Below are 17,952 nucleotides of genomic sequence, written 5' to 3' on the forward strand. Positions count from 1 at the left end.
CCTACATATATACATGTGTAATAGTTAAACGGTCTCATAACTTCTCTTCTCAAACAATTTCAATTTTTAAATTTTATTTTCTTTCCAAATAGTTTGTAACCTGAAGTCCCTTGTAAATTTAATGTATTGAATTTTTCAGTTCAATCAATTTAATTTGCAGTTGCGCATTTTTAGGCAAATAGTTTGGTATCTTGGGCTGCGAAAAAACAACCCAGGGCCCAAAGCAAAACACAGGGAATTAGCGGCTAATTGGCTGACATATGTTTGTCAAGGTTGTTGATGCAGAACATACATGCTTGATGCCCACCACTAACCAGTACCGGATCTGTTAAATCACACCCACAAATCAAAATCAACTTGTTCAAAGTTAACATCGGATGGCAGATACCTTTACCAAGGGTCTGACTTCTCTTCAGTTTACTAGGCATTGTCATTGGGATTTTTTCGCTGTAGTGACATTATGTGACTGTATATTGCTTACTGAAGATTAATAATTTCATCAATATTGCAATCAAGGACCAAATCTGTGAACAACTAGATTTTTAATCATAAATGCATCTCAAATTGTGATTGGAATCGGCCAAAATTACGGCTTAAAATGCTAACTATGTTCTAGGGACATCACAGGGAGGAGAAAATGAGTAAAAGATACAAACACTAAATGATTTCATAATTTCAAATTTTATTATAACAAATTCAACAAAGGATCCTCATCCTGAGGATTCTCAAGTGCCATTACATGTTTCTTGAATGAAGCGGCAGCTTCTTCCCTTTCCTCTAGTTTTCCCAATTTGTCAAATATTATGGCCATCAAGTAGAAACCTTCAGCAGCTAATTCATGATACTGCCCAACAAAAACCACCTCATCTTGTCAATAATGATAACAAAACCCCAAAGCAATAACTCAAAATAACTCAAAACCCGCAGGCAAACTATAATGCCATAGAAGTGGAAACCTAATGACAATCTCACACCAGAAAGCACGACAGCTGAGTGGATTACACTTTGCAATATTTAATTAGTCAGATCCTTTTCTGCAGGTTGGAATGAAATTCATCCAGTCATTCTATCAGAAACTGCCACTGCCTGCCCCTAATAAATTTCTTAATTGCCTCCAGAAACAGGCAATGTTGCAATATTACCTCAATATCACCACTGAAACACTCCCCGCTTAAATCTTTCGGAATGATTTTGGGTTCCATGGCAAGGATCAATTCTTACATTCTTAAATGATTAATTAATTTAATAACTAAAGAAATAGTCCTAGCCCCCATAATTACTGTCTCCATCCATTATTTTGGAAAACTTTTCAATTAATTGAACAATATTTGAAAAAACAAAAAAAGGAAACTCGTATATTGTTCTATATTATAATTTTTTTCTTCTTACTGGCGCTCCATTATAAACTTCTTTTGAGCCCACCTCGTCAAAATTCACAAATTGCCATCAACGAGTCAATAACAAATTGGCTACGTAATAAAAAGAAAACCTTTGAATTTCTTTTTTACTCCGTTTTACTCTGTCACTATAGGTAAAATTTTGTTGTTTATTCACCAAATTGGTCAAAAGGAGGAGAAATAAAAATTTTGAAAGGGGTTGCTAATAAAAAACATTTTGATTGTGGTGCCTAGATAAAAATGTCTAATAATTAAGGGGTCATTCATGCAATCCTTAACTATGTATATAGAAAAACTTGACAGCCATCTTATTTGTCCAAAATATAATATGAGATAATAGTGAGGTGAAATCAATCAGAATTTGAACACGGAGAATCCTACACCTGGCAAACCACAGCATGATATTTATATTCATAGAAATGTCAACTTACCTCCAACACCTGAAGCTCATCAGAAGCTTGCCTCAAAGGATCTAGTACAACCTCAGAATCTTCAAAAACTAAGGAGAAAATGAAACCACACAGAAAATCTGGGTGACACAATGCCAGAAGGCAGAACAAGTAGTTGAATGAGAAACAGCATCATCAACAGAGAGCACATTGAGCACATACATAAACACTGCTTGAATTAAGCTTAATAAATTGTAATGCCATATAAAACACAGCAAACATAACCCAAGCAATGAGGTTTAGAAATTCTATGATTACTTAAAAATAACTAGGCATGGGTTTCCATTGAATCCATCACTCCCACCAGCAATTACCTATAGTTAAAGATCACGCCATTAAAGGTTGTCATTAGTTTGTATGGGTCTTGGATGATAAATGATCTCGTATACAACTTTTTACTTTCCATCATTGGATTTGGATCCCCACATGAATAGCCCACAGAGGGTCCAACTAACATATACAAATAAACTTCTGATAAAACCGACCTCACATAAATTATTTACTTTTCTCATTCTGTTGAGATGGAAGAATGCATCATACTGTAACAAGAGAGAATTAATCAATAAGTGGGAGAACCTGAATAGCTTGGATCAGAAAGATAGCATTTTGATTCAGCAATCCGCGCCCTAGCTCGAAGCTCCAGACCTCCATGGCCAAGAATCATTGGAAGAGCCCCATGTATAAGCGTTAATGCTCTCTTTGCATGGTTTGATCCCAGTGAGAGCCACAACTCAGCCAGAGTGAGAGTAGCTGATGCTTTGAGAAGATCCAAGTTAAATGACTGGCAAAATGACAGGCTTGCCAATGCATATGGAAGGCCCAAAACAGCATTGCCTGATTTCTGATAACAACGCATAGCATAACAGAAGTTTTACTATTGCAGTAATTCAACATATAAAGAATCCAAAAAGCGAATATAGTATATACTGCAATAAAATGACAGAGATAGACTTAATGAGGCATTATTTAATCACAGAGAAATCTCATGCAAAAATACAATAAAATATTTAACAGACACAAGATACTCTAACTGGCACATCAAAATTGTATCCATTGATTTCAATTCAGACATCCATATTATCTATTTCTTTTCCTTTTTATCCCTTATAATGATAACCGAGTGCAACTTCCTGGCAAGAAATGTCTTTTTTCCCATCTTCTTTAAGAATGGCATCCATTTAGCACCAAAACCTTGGTATATATGATAGAAAACTTAATTACAACCTAGCTAAATCTCCCAACATATGTCATGTCACATGTTTCAATGTACCTTGTGAATTTCAGCTAGCAGAAGAAGAATAGTGGCATTCTCAACCTGCATATTGAATTTGTAACACATGCAGAAGAGAGAATGTGCAACAGCTGCTGCCTGTGAAGAAAATTATATCAGAATAGGCTAAAGACTTTGGCAAAAAGAACCATATGCGAACTAATACCACGGTGAAACAAACTAGGTTGGCAATTGAAAATTCAAGAAAGAAGAAATATTGAGCATGTATTGTAAAAGTAATTCAATGTATTGAAAGTAATTCTTAGCATGTATTGTAAAAGTAATTCAATGGATTGAAAGTAATTCTTTGGCAAATTTGCATCCATTTTAGGTTGGAAGTCCAAATTTTTTTTTCAGAAGGCATTAGCTGTTTAGCATAATTGCAGTCACAGAATTTTGTTATAAACGTCCATTCTTAAGATCAAACTAATACTCCAAAATCATTGCAAAAACTGCTACCATTATGGATGGTGCTTTTCACACACATGAATAGCACCCAAAATTTTCCAATTCTCACTTCAAATCAGAATATGTAAATACTTCAATTGCCTATGGGTCTATCAAGGTTCTAGGTTTCATATAACAGTAAGCACCTTTCACAATTTACAACTTAATGAGCACATTTTGTCATTTATTCTTGTCCCCTTTAAAGAATTTTCTTTTAAGAACCCAGCAGATTTATAATGCTATTTCTGATTTTCAATGACATGGAAAACCTCAATTCTATACAAAAAGCCAAGTGAAGTTAATAAACCTCACTGAATTGCTTTGCTGCAAGCAATGTACGAGCATGGCGAAGGCTTGCTTCTCTCTTCAGTTCCATGTCCACACCCATGACAGATGAAGCCAAAACTCCTAGCTCATCACACACCTGTTGTGCTAGTTTCAGATGTGCCCTAAATAATAGTAAATTTAACTTAATTGAAGAGTAAAAATAAATTCACTTGAAATGTATCAAATATGAGTTATAAGATATGTATAATATTACAATTGGCAGCGTCACCTGTGTAAAGCACGTTCATGGAGCAGCTGCAGTTTTAGTACCAAAAGTACTGATCTTGAAACAGACAAAAACCTTTCTTCAGCTACTTTAAGAGCAGAAAAGGCCTCTACACAGACAGGAAAAAAAAAATTAGAACAAGCAAAAAGTGAAGATGAAGCCTAGTAAAGAATTTCAAGCACACTTGTCTGCTTAGTCTATGCCCAAATTCAGAATTTTTTTGATGTGAGTGAGAGAGAAAGAGGTGAGATAAACAGAGATTATCTTCAAACTGAAAGCTTTCTGCAGCAAGTAAAAGAATGCTGTAGAATAAAGCAGAACAGCATCTCACACACAGACCAACAACCAGTCCTGCAGACTATCCCAAATTATAAGCATGTCCATAGCAGTAAGTGCATGTATGTACCTAATCTAGTAAAAAATGTCGAACACATCAGCCCCCTTCCCCAACCCACAAAAAACATTTTAGGAACTATTTCCCAAATCTTCAAGAATCTTAGCCTGCCCAGTCTGTCGTAACAATAGACAAAACATCGTAAAACTCCAACTTAACTCAATCCAACCACAACCTCAATCTAGTTGAGATATGCCATATGAATCCGTTTCCATCCATTCTCTTCAGCTTAAGGCTACATTTTTAACAAGTTATAGTGATTCCAAATCCTTCTTGATCCCATAAAGTCTTGTCTTTGAGCTCTTTGCCTCTTCACTCACATAACTTGGATTTTCTCAGTTTCTTGTGCTAATTCATCCACAAATTTATATTAGACATGTCCAAGCCATCATAATTGTCCCTCCAACTCAACTCCATTTAATGCCATTTCCACCTTCCTACAAATCCACTCATTCCTTATGTAATCCTTTTTCCATACATCTATTTTAGGGCTTAATTTTACTCATTGTCCCTCAACTTAAAGGGGTTATTTCAGCATTGTCCCTCAACTTTAATTTGTATCACAAAAATCCCTTAAATTCAAATGATTGCAAAGAGATTGTTGTTGATAAATTCAAATTGTTCGATTTTGTACAACTTATCCTTTTGTTTGGATAAGAATTGTTGATTTTGTGTTTTGGGATTTGAATAAGAATTCGTGTATTTTTTGAATTTTTAAGGGGTTGTTTATGGGTTTTGGCTTGCTGGTCAAATTGAGTAGAGAATAGGAGAAAAAGAGAGAGAGAGAGAAGGGAGAGAGAGAGGCAGAATCTGATAGGGAGAGTTGGAAGGAAGAGAGGCAAAATGAGAGAGAGAGAGAGAGAGAGAGGAAGGAGGTGAAAGAGAATGGCCTTTAATATAAGAGATGGGTGGATATGTAATTTCCTCTCTTTTAGTGCAGTTATGACATGTCGGTAGATTAACCTGTAAACCTATAATATCCAATCACAAGGACTTTAATATGGCTTAAATTAAAGTTGTGAGATCTTTATGGTACAAATTGAAGTTGATGGATAGCACTAAAATAACTCCCTAAATTGAGGAGCGATAGGTGAAATTCAGCCCCTATTTTAGTATCCTCATTTTGCAGGCATGTAAGGTCACCACCATTGCCCAACATTATCTACCACAAATACAAATGACATAGTTGCAAATCTTAAAGAAGATTCCCTTCAACTCAGCAGGGATTTTATGCTTCTTTATAATCTCAGTAATATGCACATTTACTAATATTACCATAGACAACACATGTTCAAAGTATATAGCCAAGATTTCTTTACCTTTTTAGGTTAAATTTACCTAACCTTAACCTACCTCCAAAGCCAGAAAAGCAAACACAGTCAAAATCCTGCCAATGGGTTTCTTTTTTTTTTTTTTTTCCCCTTGAGGCATTGTTACCAAACTATCAATATCTAAGGATTTGACTTGATTGCTCAACATAACATCAAGTTCTGATGATCTCAAAATTTTACACATAACTGACTCTGAACATTGATGTGTTCACTTACTTGGCTACCTAGAAATCAATCATGAGCCCAGTTTGAGTAACTGTACAGGATAGACCTCAGCAGAAAACTAAAGAGTAATACCAGCATTGAGTTCAGCAGTTCCTCAAAAAATTATTGACTCTAGAGATATGTAATATGGAGAAGATAAAATTGTTTCAAGCACCAACAAAAGGACAAGTCATTCATATTTAATTGATGGTCAAAGGCAAACTGAAAGGTAAGTAGTGGTCATTCTTAAGATTCCTGTTAAACAAATAAAAAAATTACCATGTATATTTCACAAATGCAATATTCCAAAAACCAAGTTCAATGCTCGCGGGGAGGTGTTTAAGCATTCATTCTGACCTTTGTATCCTTGAAATGCCGCTAAATGTTGGATGAGCTTTGCATGCACTAATGCTGTATCTGATGAACTTGAGATAACCAAGACAAGTCAGCGTCATTTAAACGTTTGCAGGGAAGAAAAAACAAAAAAGTACAGAATAAGGAACAGTGAAAAAAGGAAAAAAAAAAGGGAGTAAATTTTTAGACATTACAGCTGAAAATTACCTTGATGAATCAGTAAAGCAAGTTGCATAAACCAATGCATTTATTCGAGCAAGAGGGGCACTGTTGATACAGGTAAAAAGAACAAGAAATCATCAAACATTATGACAATTGTAAGAAGTCACAGAAATTAAGCTTTACACCCTATTTGCTAATTTCAGTCATCAGGCCTAGAATTCCCAAACGACTACAACAATGAGATGATTATAGAAAGACAACAGTAAACAGGACTTTGATAAGGAGATGGCTTGAGATAAATCTTCAAAAATACTGCTCAACAAAGAACAATGCTTAATATAGGACAGAAGTCATGGAGTTCCAAATTTCATCTCCCAATTGCCATATTCTTACTTCAAGCCAAGCATCTCACATGCAGAATTAAAAATTCAAAAAATATTAAAAGAAGAAAGAAAAGGGGAGAAAAACAAGCAGACTTAAGCAACATAAGTTTGATAAGTCATTTGCCAATTGCACATGACAAATTAACTCTACTAAAGCATTTTGTTTCTAGGGATAAGATAAGAGTGCAAATAGGAATGGTCATCCATTCACATTCCTAGTTCTAGTAATGATTCCGTTCGGAGGAAATGAAAATCAGGCCATAAAATTCATTCAATTCCTGAATTATCATTCCCAATTAGCAAACACCTAAAAACAATAGGGATAAAACTTGATTCCTCATTTGCAGGAATCAGATGCAACTCTCTTCTATTAAGCATTCCTTACCACTATTTGTAGTATTTCACAAACAACTGCTATCAAAATCTATAAACAAGATCTCTTCAAATCATAAAAAATGAACATGAACAGGTGCCCATATCATTATTGAAGATCACCTGCCGTATGTCTCCCAAGCAGAGGCACGGAGCAAGTAAGAAGAACCTAATATTTGCAAAACAGATCTGGGAATTGAACTTGACTGTGCACAAAATTGAAGAGCATGAAAATTTTCTCCAGATTCATTCTCCTGAGTCAACACTAGCGAACCCATTGGTTTTGTCAAATTTTTAAGCCAGGCAGTACTAAAAGCACCATCAGTTGCCACAGTGGAGGTTTCAGAAGCAAATTCACTAATCAAATGAGAACACAATCTCAGTTCCTGCATTGGTGCAACAGGATAAGAAAGGATTAGAAAAACAAAATTTAACAACTAAGTTTTTACTGGTTCAAGAAAATCATAGCATATAATCACCAACGTATAAATACCTTGCAAACATTGACGGGACATGTTTTAAGCCTCATGGAAGCTTTGGGACCAAATGATAACAGAGGTCTTTGCACATGCTGCACATGAAATTGATACAACAAACTCAAATAACTTGCAATAAAACAAAGATTAAGGATTTTTTGCATTGAAATTCTCTGCCTATCGATTCTCATAATGCAGGTCAGTAGACTCATAATAAAACAACAATAATTCTGACACAATACATGTAACTTCAAAATTACTATCATAACAGCATCTGTATTGAGTTTGGAATTAGAAGACTATATACCAATAAAGTGCACAGCATATGTTTCATGATAAGACCATGCAAATTATACACAAATACATCGGTGTGACAGTCAAAATTTCCTTATGGCTCCAAATCAAGCATAGTGAGGTTAATTTAACCAATGGTCATTAAACTAATCAATGAATTTCAACATTCACACTACTTCATATTGCAAAATCACCATCAACTTTAATTTTATTTTAACAAGGCCAATGTTGCCAAATTTTTATACAAATTTAAACAAATGTTTTATGTGCTAACCAAGTAAAAAAGAATCCTCTAGCTATTTTTCATTTTAGAACTTAATAGAAAAGTTTTCCTTGGATATCATGTCAGAAATTTGATTGACATTCTATCAAAATATAGCAATAAGAATGAAAAAAAAATCAAAGTTTAGTAATTTTGCTAATACAAATTAAAGACTAGTGACCATGTGAAATTAATAATAAATTTAAATACCAGAAATGAAATTGAGCCATTGTACCGCAAGTAGCGATATGAATAGGGAGTATACATGCATGTTTTTTAAGCATTGAGCAATCATTTAAATGCTAAATATATCTGTAGATGCTACTGCATGCACTAAATGAATTATTAAAAACCACATTGATTTAGGGGGTGTTTGGTTCACCTGTTGGGTGTGACTGATAGCTGATAGATATCCAAACAGGTGAATTATAATGTTTGATAAACTCAAAAAAATAGAGCTAATGGCTGATGGGTAACTAATATAATACCCATCAATTGCAATTTGTATCTGCTCTATTTTTAGAGTAGTTTCTCATCAACTGATAGCTGATTTGATTTTATTTTTTATTTAGACCATATTATCTTTTCATTTAACTCAAAAATTAATATTATTAATGCTTTTATCTTTTTCATTTATAATTTTAACATCTTAATTAGCGCATTATAATCTTGTTAAAATAATTTTTTATTAATAACATAAAATATTTATTTATTATAAAAAATACATTTTTTACATCTAAAAACTTAAAATTAATTATAAATTTATTTTTATCAACAATAATAATTACTTTATTATTTTATAACTATATCTTAAAGTTATATAATAATTTTTTTAAAGAATTTAATTATTTTCTTATTTCAATAATAAAATAAATGATATAATATAATAAATCAATAATTATATATTTATTTTAATAATATAATAAATGATATAATATATAAATTAATAATTATATATTTAATTTAATAATAAAATAATATAATATAATATAATAAATTTATAATTTTATACTTATTTCAATAATAAATAAATTATATGATATATACTCTTATTAGTCATTTTACATATCAACAGCAACAGCTAAACATAGTTTTACCAGACACTTAATATAAATCAGTTATCATCAGCTACCAATTATCAATTATTAGCTGTATCCAATAGTTAAACCAAACATGCCCTTAGTAAGAAAACAAGAACTGAAAACATATCATGCATTAGTCCTGTAGGGATTTCCCTGAACATAATGTTTTCAAATCTACATTCTACACAATGTAATAAAGAATAAATATAGAGAGAGATTGTCAAAAACAGCCTAAGACATTTTAGACTATTTAAGTAATGTAGCAAGTTCACAAAAATGAGAAGCTAGAGTTGATTTCTTACCATCAAGTCAAATTTAGCCATCGCAAGATGATTAGAAGCAACTAATCGCTTCAACTTTAAACTTTCTGCCCTCTTCAGAGACTCTTTCAAGAGAACAAATAATTGTTGTGCAACAGACACTGAACTGCCCATGCTGGTCACAGGAGAGTAGGATGTTCCAAGTATTCCAGCTGTAATTGAGCTCCCGATTTCGGAAGACAAGTTGCAGATAGCCGCTAAAGTGTAAGCAAGACAGCTGTCATTACTTTGCTGCATAAATTCAAGACAATCAGGCATACTGCAAAAACATAACTGAAATAAACATCATACGCAACACCATATTGAAAAGCAATTCCTCTAAAGCCATGTTATAACCAGATAGAATCCAAGCACCTAAAGTAAAATTCCAAAAATTAAATGGTGGTAATTCACTGAAATAACATTGACTAAATTGAGTCCCCTTGTTTCCAAGTTTACACTTTACATCACAATGATCACATAAAGATAAAAAACAAATAGGAAAGTCATGGTGGATTCTCCCCTGTGCCAACCCCCCCGCCCCCCCCCAAAAAAAAAAAAAAAAATCCTTCGACAAGAAAAGAACTTACGAACTAGTGTTTAGTCCTTCTCTTTACACTTATCTTCTTCTAGTAGTCTAATATTAGTCAAATCTTAGCAAAAAGTTGGTTTCATGGTAAACATAGTATAATTTATTTGCTAACTTTCACTGAAAGTGACTTAAATTAATAACACACCAAGGGTGCACCAACCCATGTACAGAGGCTTGTCTATGAGATAAGAATATACAAGTTCTCACACATCTAAGAACAAAATAACCACTACACCAAAAATAGAAAGTACGAATCTATTTCAAAGAATGGAAAGAAATAATTATTCTCCTTCAAAAATTCACTAATTGTTTCCCTCCACACAACCAAAAATACTGTAGAAGGGATCATAATAACTGCTCTTTCTCTCCTTAAAAGGATATAAAATTGCCCCACTACATCTCAGAAAATTTCTGAAAATGCCATAATTAGTGCTAAAACTGTATTGTGTTAACTGCCCACAAATAATATTGACTTAATCAATTTCAACAAAAGGTCAGCTGGGGCATTTCTCTCCCCCCACCCTCAATCTCAGCTCTCGAAATCCCCGTCCTCTCTCCAATCAATTCTTCATTGGTGCACAACCACCATCATCGCCACCTCAAAACCATCACACTTGTCCATTCAAATATATTACAAAATGCACACCCGCATCACTATTACACTATTACGAGTAACATGTCACAACAATTCATTTCACAAAACCCACAACATCCACCAACAGCACTATCTCCCACCACCATCACCAACATTTCGAAATCATAGACATCCATTCCATAGACTTTGCTAAATCCACAACTTCTGCCCTATCAATGACCAAAAGATGAACTCTTGACAATAAAAATCTAAAAGAGCCACCATCTTTCCAAATAACCCAACCAAAAAAATCTCAAATTACCCTTCCCAGTTCCCGTCCACCCACATATGCATGGGCAAAAGCAAACACATGCACAGATTGGTTTGAATTCACTCGTCAAATTTTCTATACCTTGATCTTTCTTGCACCTTCTAAATTGAACCGCCCATAGTATTTGTTTGAATTCAAGGATTTGCAAGTTTGATGGCTTAGTAATCAGACTGCAAGTGTATGCCATTTTCTTAATAAGATTTTGGTTGGGTTGTGTCATCCAACTAGTAATACTGAGAGGGAGTAATATTATAGCTTTTGAAAATACAAAAAACCAAGTGAAAATTTCAAAGAATCTTAACAGAGTCCTATTACAAAAGAAGAAAAGGCATATAAAAGGAGAATAATGTTTCCTCCTAAAATGAATAAAACAAAAATGAGATAAATCTGTTGAATATTCAACTGAATGCCTGACTAAACAACTCCTCTAAAAGCTCATCACATGACCAAAGGAAAACCAATAAAAATAAAAATGTCTAGAGTAACTGCACATGCACAGACTGGTTGATGCAGTATTTGAAGATACAATATAGAAATTACGTTCCATGTAAAATTAGGAATAGAAGATTTCAATTATTTAGGAATATTTATAGAGTTCTATTAGGAAGGAGTATCTTGTTTAGAAAATTAAGTTTTTGTGGGATTCCTAATCCTAATGTTAGTACGATTAAAAATATTCTATATATAGGCCTAGGTTCTCTACATATTTTAATTGACTTATATTATGATATTATTGAAAATTGACAGTTAATAAAGTTGAGAACTAATTTCTCTAGAGAGTTTGTTTCTCATTTTTTAATCTTGAGAATTTGTTTCTCTTGATCTTTGGTTTCTTCTTGTTCTACATCATTGGTATTTAAACTTTAGGCATCCAATATAAGCCTATTAGAAACTAATTTCACAGGAAAAATTTGGTTCTGAAATTATGGTTGTCCAAACACATCATTCAGTTGAAGGCTTAAAGCTTAATTAATGCATCCAACTTTGATACCACATCAGCAAAATCCATGGTTAAGTATGGCTAAATTGCATCCTTAAACATGATTAGGTATATAGATAAATTTGTAACCCAAGTCTACCCAATAATTTCTTCTATGTCATCATTCATCAAAACTGCATAAATAATATTCTCCACAATGCAGAAAATTTTCCAAATTTTCCAAAATAATACACATTATGCAACATTATAGGAAAACAAAAGAAAAAAAAAAAGAGTTGGCAAGTGTAAGCATAAAGTAAGAAAATTTACCACTTGAGAAATGCGCACTGCTTCAGTTAAGACCTGAACATGGACAAGCAGAACAATTACCAAATGATAATAATCAAAAAGGAAGAAGTAAAGCTATTCATATGCCTTATAAACAGATTAACAAAGAGCATTCCAACTGTCCAAGTCTGTTAAGCTAACCCAAGAATTGCCCAAGTTTCAACCTAGTGCAACTCAAACTCAGATACTTATATTTTCTTCTTCCTTTTTAATTTTTTTCTCACCTTTTTTGGAATTTAATTCCTCTATGTATATACCAAGACCCCATTTAACTCACATTAAGGATGAAATTTAAGCATAGTTCAGGCAGGCCTGAGCTTGATGAACATCAAATGAATCGTAAATAGTATCACATCCAGAGTCACAATGGGACATATGAACTAGAGATAAAGAGGCTCAAATACGAGTCTCAAACTGCTTGGATAGCACTATATGTCTATCATTAATTCACAAAAAAAAAAATACATATATAATTATATATGTAGTATCAGATTTTAAAAACCTAATAATTGGGGAAGCTATGACTGATATGAGCACAACTGACTGTAGCCTAAAATCACATTGTGAGACAAAATCTTTTCAGTTAGTTCAGCAGAGGCCTAATTATCTAAAGATTGCAGGCGGCCAAGAAAGAATCAAGCGAAACTAGCAGGCTCACTATTTGTTCCAATCAATGTCCTTATTTTGGTGATTCTAGTCATACAATTACTGGGTAAAATAGGAAACCCAATTTTTTAAAGAGGGAATCATTAGGCGTGATTACCAACAAAGCTTGCTTGGGATGTCCGAAGTAGAAGTGCATCATCCCTAAACATAACAAAGCAATCTCGTATCTTGCAGAATTATTTGATCCAGAAGGTGGAACAAAATCAAATCCCTCTATCCCTGCACTTTTGTAACAACATTTATCAAATTAGTTCATTTTGAATCCTAAACATCAAATAAGTTCATTTGAGATGAAGAAAAGAGCCTTAAAAGTCATCTTTTATCATGTGGCTGCTTCAAAGGTTTAGAGGAAAAGGAAAAAAAATATCAATAATTAAGCTAACTTAAAGATCATGCTACCAGAAAGTGGTATGATATCGTATGTGGTACAAGAATGAGGTACACTAATGGTATAGGGTACCAGGAAAGGAAGGAGGCTTAGTTGGATCACTATTCTAGACTGCAATAAATTTAAGAGGGTTCATGTGTATGAGCATGGGTAGCCAGAAATATAGCAAGAAATCTCCATTTCCTGACATAAATATTCAATATCTGGTAATACAAGAAAAACCATGGTGCTAATAGAACTGCCAAAGGAGAGATTTCAATTAAATACTAATGAACAGTGTAGATCAGGTAATGATAAGTGTGAAGGGGTAAAAAACAGCAGCAATAAGTCACCATTTAGCATATTAAGGAACTAAAATGTACGTCAAATTTGTTCGTTACCTGTAATCAAAGTAGCAATGAAGATTCTCCACAGCAGCAAAATAATCGTCATGATAAAGGCTATTTAAGTAATGTAAATAGTGAACCTGGATCATAATTCAGCACAGACCCCAAAAAGTGAAAATGAGAGTTAATAATAGAAAGGTCCATCAATATTGACATGTATCCCAACTTACACGATGCAACTCAGGTGCCAACTTTTTAATCTGCCTTAAAATAAGTTCAAAAGTATTAAAAGAGACAGAACCGCCATGCCTGCCAAAGAAGAACAGACTATTAATCTCAACCTCCACACATTCTAACAGCTCAAAAGGACTAAAAGACAGAAATGAGGATTTATAAGATTTACTTCTCAATTGCATCTGCTTGCTCCGTTAAGTACCCCTGTACCTGCCAGTTTGTTCGTAGGAATACCTCACCATAGGGATCAACGTCTTGTGATTCAGTTCCTGGACGATGGACATGCGGACAATCTTCTGTGCCTTTGTCATGATGTTTGGATCTTGGGTCAGTAACAACCTCAACATCTGCATATTTGAATTTTTCTGGCCTATTAATCTGTAGGTTACCATCTAAAATGACATCAAATAATAAAACTAAAAGGAGCATATTGCAAATCCCTCATTGGAGAATGCCCCTATTGGAGATAAGAGAGGTGAATCTGCCAACAAACAATCATAAGATATTGCAAAGAAAAGAAAATGCATGAAAATCTTTAACTTTACAGGCTTTCTTTCAAAAGAAAGTATATGAGCTCATTCTAGATTAGGTTAGGAATAGCTAAGAAATAAGAAAAAAGGGTTTGATAGAAAAAAAAAAATGGCTTTGCTTGAAGTTTGTTACTGAAACTTCAAAACTAACAAGAAGACAACAAATGAGACAAACAAAGATACATAAACAACCATGGCACAAGCGTGAAAAGAGAAGAAGGAAGCAAAGAAGGAAATCTATAAATTGTATACGGTAACCTAAGTCAAAATTCATTCATCATGCATGAGAGAAAATCAAAAGCTTTCTATAAACAAAATCCTAAAGTATTTTTTTCCCCCGTTTCCTCAGCTAAAATGAAACTGCAACAATAAATTTATTTTTTTTTTCCAGTTCTAAAATCCAGCACTTCAGAAAATTAGCAGAATACATCATCAACACATAGCTAATGATGACTACACATTTATCTTTTTTACAGAAAATCATCAAAGATTCAATAGAAGATTTTCAAACCAAACATCATACCAAAACAGTCCTGCCATCCCTTGCCCAAAGCTAGTGAATTTTACCCATGGAGTGTGTGAGTTTAGCTCACTTCAAGAATAAGAACCAGGGTTTAATGATCTAAAAAAATAAAAGTAAAAGAATATCACGTTAGTGTTATTAATCAGAGAGATTCTACAGGTCACTTGGTGCCCAATTCATATAAGAATGACCAAAATAGAATTGTCAAATAATCCTAATGACAAAGATATAGGAACTTTGACACTTTTTACAACTATTTTCAAGTTTTTTTCAATTTACCAATTCAGATCACAAACTATAGTTAGTGGTAAAATCACATCTTGTGTTAGACCTCTTTCCAAAATTGCCATTAGCCTGATGTTGTGGGCATTAATCAAGACCTAAGGGTTCATACTTCATATTATGCTATGAAAGAACTGATGTGACATGCAATCCCTCATTGAACATCATATAAAACAGAATTGAGAAAATGTAATATCATAAAACATATGAAATTATCATATATTTTGAGAATATATAGAAAGGACAATAGAAGATCTAAAAGTTCCTGTTAAAAGAATTCATCTTCAACCTGCCATATGTGCTTGTATAATTCAATAACATCTATTCCTGCTTTGTAGAAACAAAGAAATTATACCTTCAACCAATCCACAAATTGCTTGGGTTGCATGAAGATGAAAAGAAACTCTTTCAGTAGCCTCCTTTCTTTCTTCAATTTCCTCATTTACTTTACCAAAAACAAAATTCTCCAGGTCCATATTTTCACACTCTGATAATGACTCCAAATCATTACTAGATCCATCTAAACGATGCAACTCATATGGCATGCAATTCGAAAGGACTTCTTTGCAGTAGATCCCTATATTTGTCAAAAGATGGCATACACCCTGCATTAAATTCAAATGTCAAAAATTTCTGAATCCACATATTCTAGTAATTGAAAGAAAGCATCAAAGCATTCAACTTCATGCTTATTCAAATTAGTGGTTCATGAAGAAACATTGTTGGAAGCAAAAAATGATTGCAGAAAAATAGCAATTTTACCATTTAAAAAACCAACTATATATCCAGGGTAAATTGCAGAGTATAAGGGGAAGACTATACGCCGCTCATTTAGTTGCTCTGTAAAATGTGACAGCTAAATACACAACTGAATGCTAGGGTAAGAGTAAGACAGCTTAGAGGTGCTGATTTCTCTCTTCTATAGGTGTGAAGGTTAGGCAAATTTTGCTGAAAGTATTACCAGCCACAATTTGTTTGTTCTTTTGGGAGGAGAAATGGGCACTTAGCATCTCCTAACTTAGCAATATTGGGTATACAGAAATTTCATCAGCTTAAAATACTTTCCAACTGAACCAGTCATATTATTTTCTTTAACCATTTTTCTCCTATACAAAGCTTTTTTTTAATATAAATACATTAAGTTAACTAAAATGATTGACAAAACAATGTCAGTATAACTAAAATAATTTTGGTAGGCCCCTTAGGGTACCATCTCTCTTTTAGCTACAAAGATTTTGTTTTCTCTCAATTTCCTACAGATATCAAGCAAGATGGGAAAGTGTTATTTTATCTTTCTTTACTTTCCCCTCATCTTTTTTCTTTCTTTTCCATTTTTGCTTCACATTTTCCTCATTGTTTCTTTCCCTGCCTTTTCTCAAGGAACGAAAAAACTAACAACAACTCACAAGGCTAGAGATGAGTAGATGTCTTATTGTATTCGGGGACAACAAAATCAGATTCAAGAAAATGCCTTCACGCAAACAACAAATATTTGAAAATATCAAATTGAAGTTGTGTTCTAGTAAGTGAAACTAAATCCACCAAAAGTTTTTTTTTTTTTAAAGAAAAGAAAAAAAGGCTCCACAACCTTAGGGAAAAAAATTCAAAAAGTGAGCTAGTACCTCAAAAGACAATACATTAAAAGCCAGTACACAGCGACGGAGAAACATTCCAAGAATGCTATTCGGGTCAAGAATAACTTGGTTATCTTCTATGACTACTGAATCAGACCCTCCAAGGATTCCTGAACAAACAAAAATGATAAGCCCCAACTAACTCAATAAGGCCAAAAAAAGAAGAAACAAGAAATGCAACTAACCTCTCATTTCACTGAAGAAAGTGAACAGATCATCAGGGGACGACAAAGAGGAAACTCTACTCGTTAAATGATCAATTAACCAGGGACCCAACGAACCTCCGATTTCCCTCAACTGACTTATAAGATCCTCCAGTTTTGGCTCCAATATATCATCGTAGGACTGCAAAGATACAGAAATTTCTGAAAAACTTGAGCCGAGTACAATTATACTGTGATTCTAAGGAATTACCTTGGTGAGAGACAAGATGTACAAGCCGAGGCGATTATGCTGAGACACTGAAGAGAAAGGAGGCGTTGCTTGGGTGGGAAGGGCATACATCTGAAGCAGAACGCAGACGGAGACTTTATGCGGCGTAATTGCAAATGCGCTGGCCGCTGCCATTGGTGATCTGTAGGTGAGGATGGGTCAGTTCCGGCGGGAGAGTTTTGAGTGCCAATGCTCGCGAGTGGGAGTTGAAGTGGTAATTAAAAGGAGAAATTGTCTTTCATACTCATGTTAGATTATAAAAAGGATTATTTTTCTGCAAGAGAATGCTATTTTTTGATATTCTGGATAAAAGGTTCTAAGAAGTTCTAAGTGAGTGCTTTGGGCCCGCGAATTTTTGAAAGGGCGAAGGAATTTGGACCATAATCGGGTCCTAACGTTTGAGCTGTGTAAAAGGTTTTAAAAAAAAAAATTGAGCTTTGTAAA

General features: G+C 33.8%; 1 protein-coding gene across 3 annotated transcripts; it reads right to left on the reverse strand.

Annotated features, from left to right (window-relative positions):
• Window positions 1-525: 525 nt before the first annotated feature.
• Window positions 526-17,877, reverse strand: LOC110638817 (anaphase-promoting complex subunit 5). 3 transcript variants are annotated; one of them, XM_058153274.1, is made up of 20 exons: window positions 17,491-17,877; window positions 17,262-17,421; window positions 17,065-17,186; window positions 15,798-16,047; window positions 14,277-14,454; window positions 14,104-14,182; window positions 13,928-14,013; window positions 13,257-13,383; window positions 12,476-12,508; window positions 9,733-9,981; window positions 7,810-7,887; window positions 7,440-7,702; window positions 6,607-6,666; window positions 6,403-6,470; window positions 4,120-4,225; window positions 3,871-4,012; window positions 3,117-3,215; window positions 2,423-2,687; window positions 1,829-1,926; window positions 526-844 (listed from the first exon to the last, which is right to left on the reverse strand). In XM_058153274.1, the coding sequence occupies exons 1-20, from the start codon at window positions 17,641-17,643 to the stop codon at window positions 686-688; spliced, it is 2,775 nt and encodes a 924-aa protein (XP_058009257.1). In that variant the 5' UTR covers window positions 17,644-17,877; the 3' UTR covers window positions 526-685. The 3 variants fall into 3 exon arrangements, with proteins under 3 accessions (XP_058009257.1, XP_058009258.1, XP_058009260.1); XM_058153275.1 differs by having other exon boundaries at window positions 1,829-1,896; window positions 17,491-17,876; XM_058153277.1 differs by lacking the exons at window positions 526-844; window positions 1,829-1,926 and having other exon boundaries at window positions 2,546-2,687; window positions 3,876-4,012.
• Between the last annotated feature and the right edge of the window lie 75 nt (window positions 17,878-17,952).

The sequence above is a fragment of the Hevea brasiliensis genome, chromosome 9 (assembly GCF_030052815.1).
Source record: "Hevea brasiliensis isolate MT/VB/25A 57/8 chromosome 9, ASM3005281v1, whole genome shotgun sequence".
Lineage (NCBI taxonomy): Eukaryota > Viridiplantae > Streptophyta > Magnoliopsida > Malpighiales > Euphorbiaceae > Hevea > Hevea brasiliensis.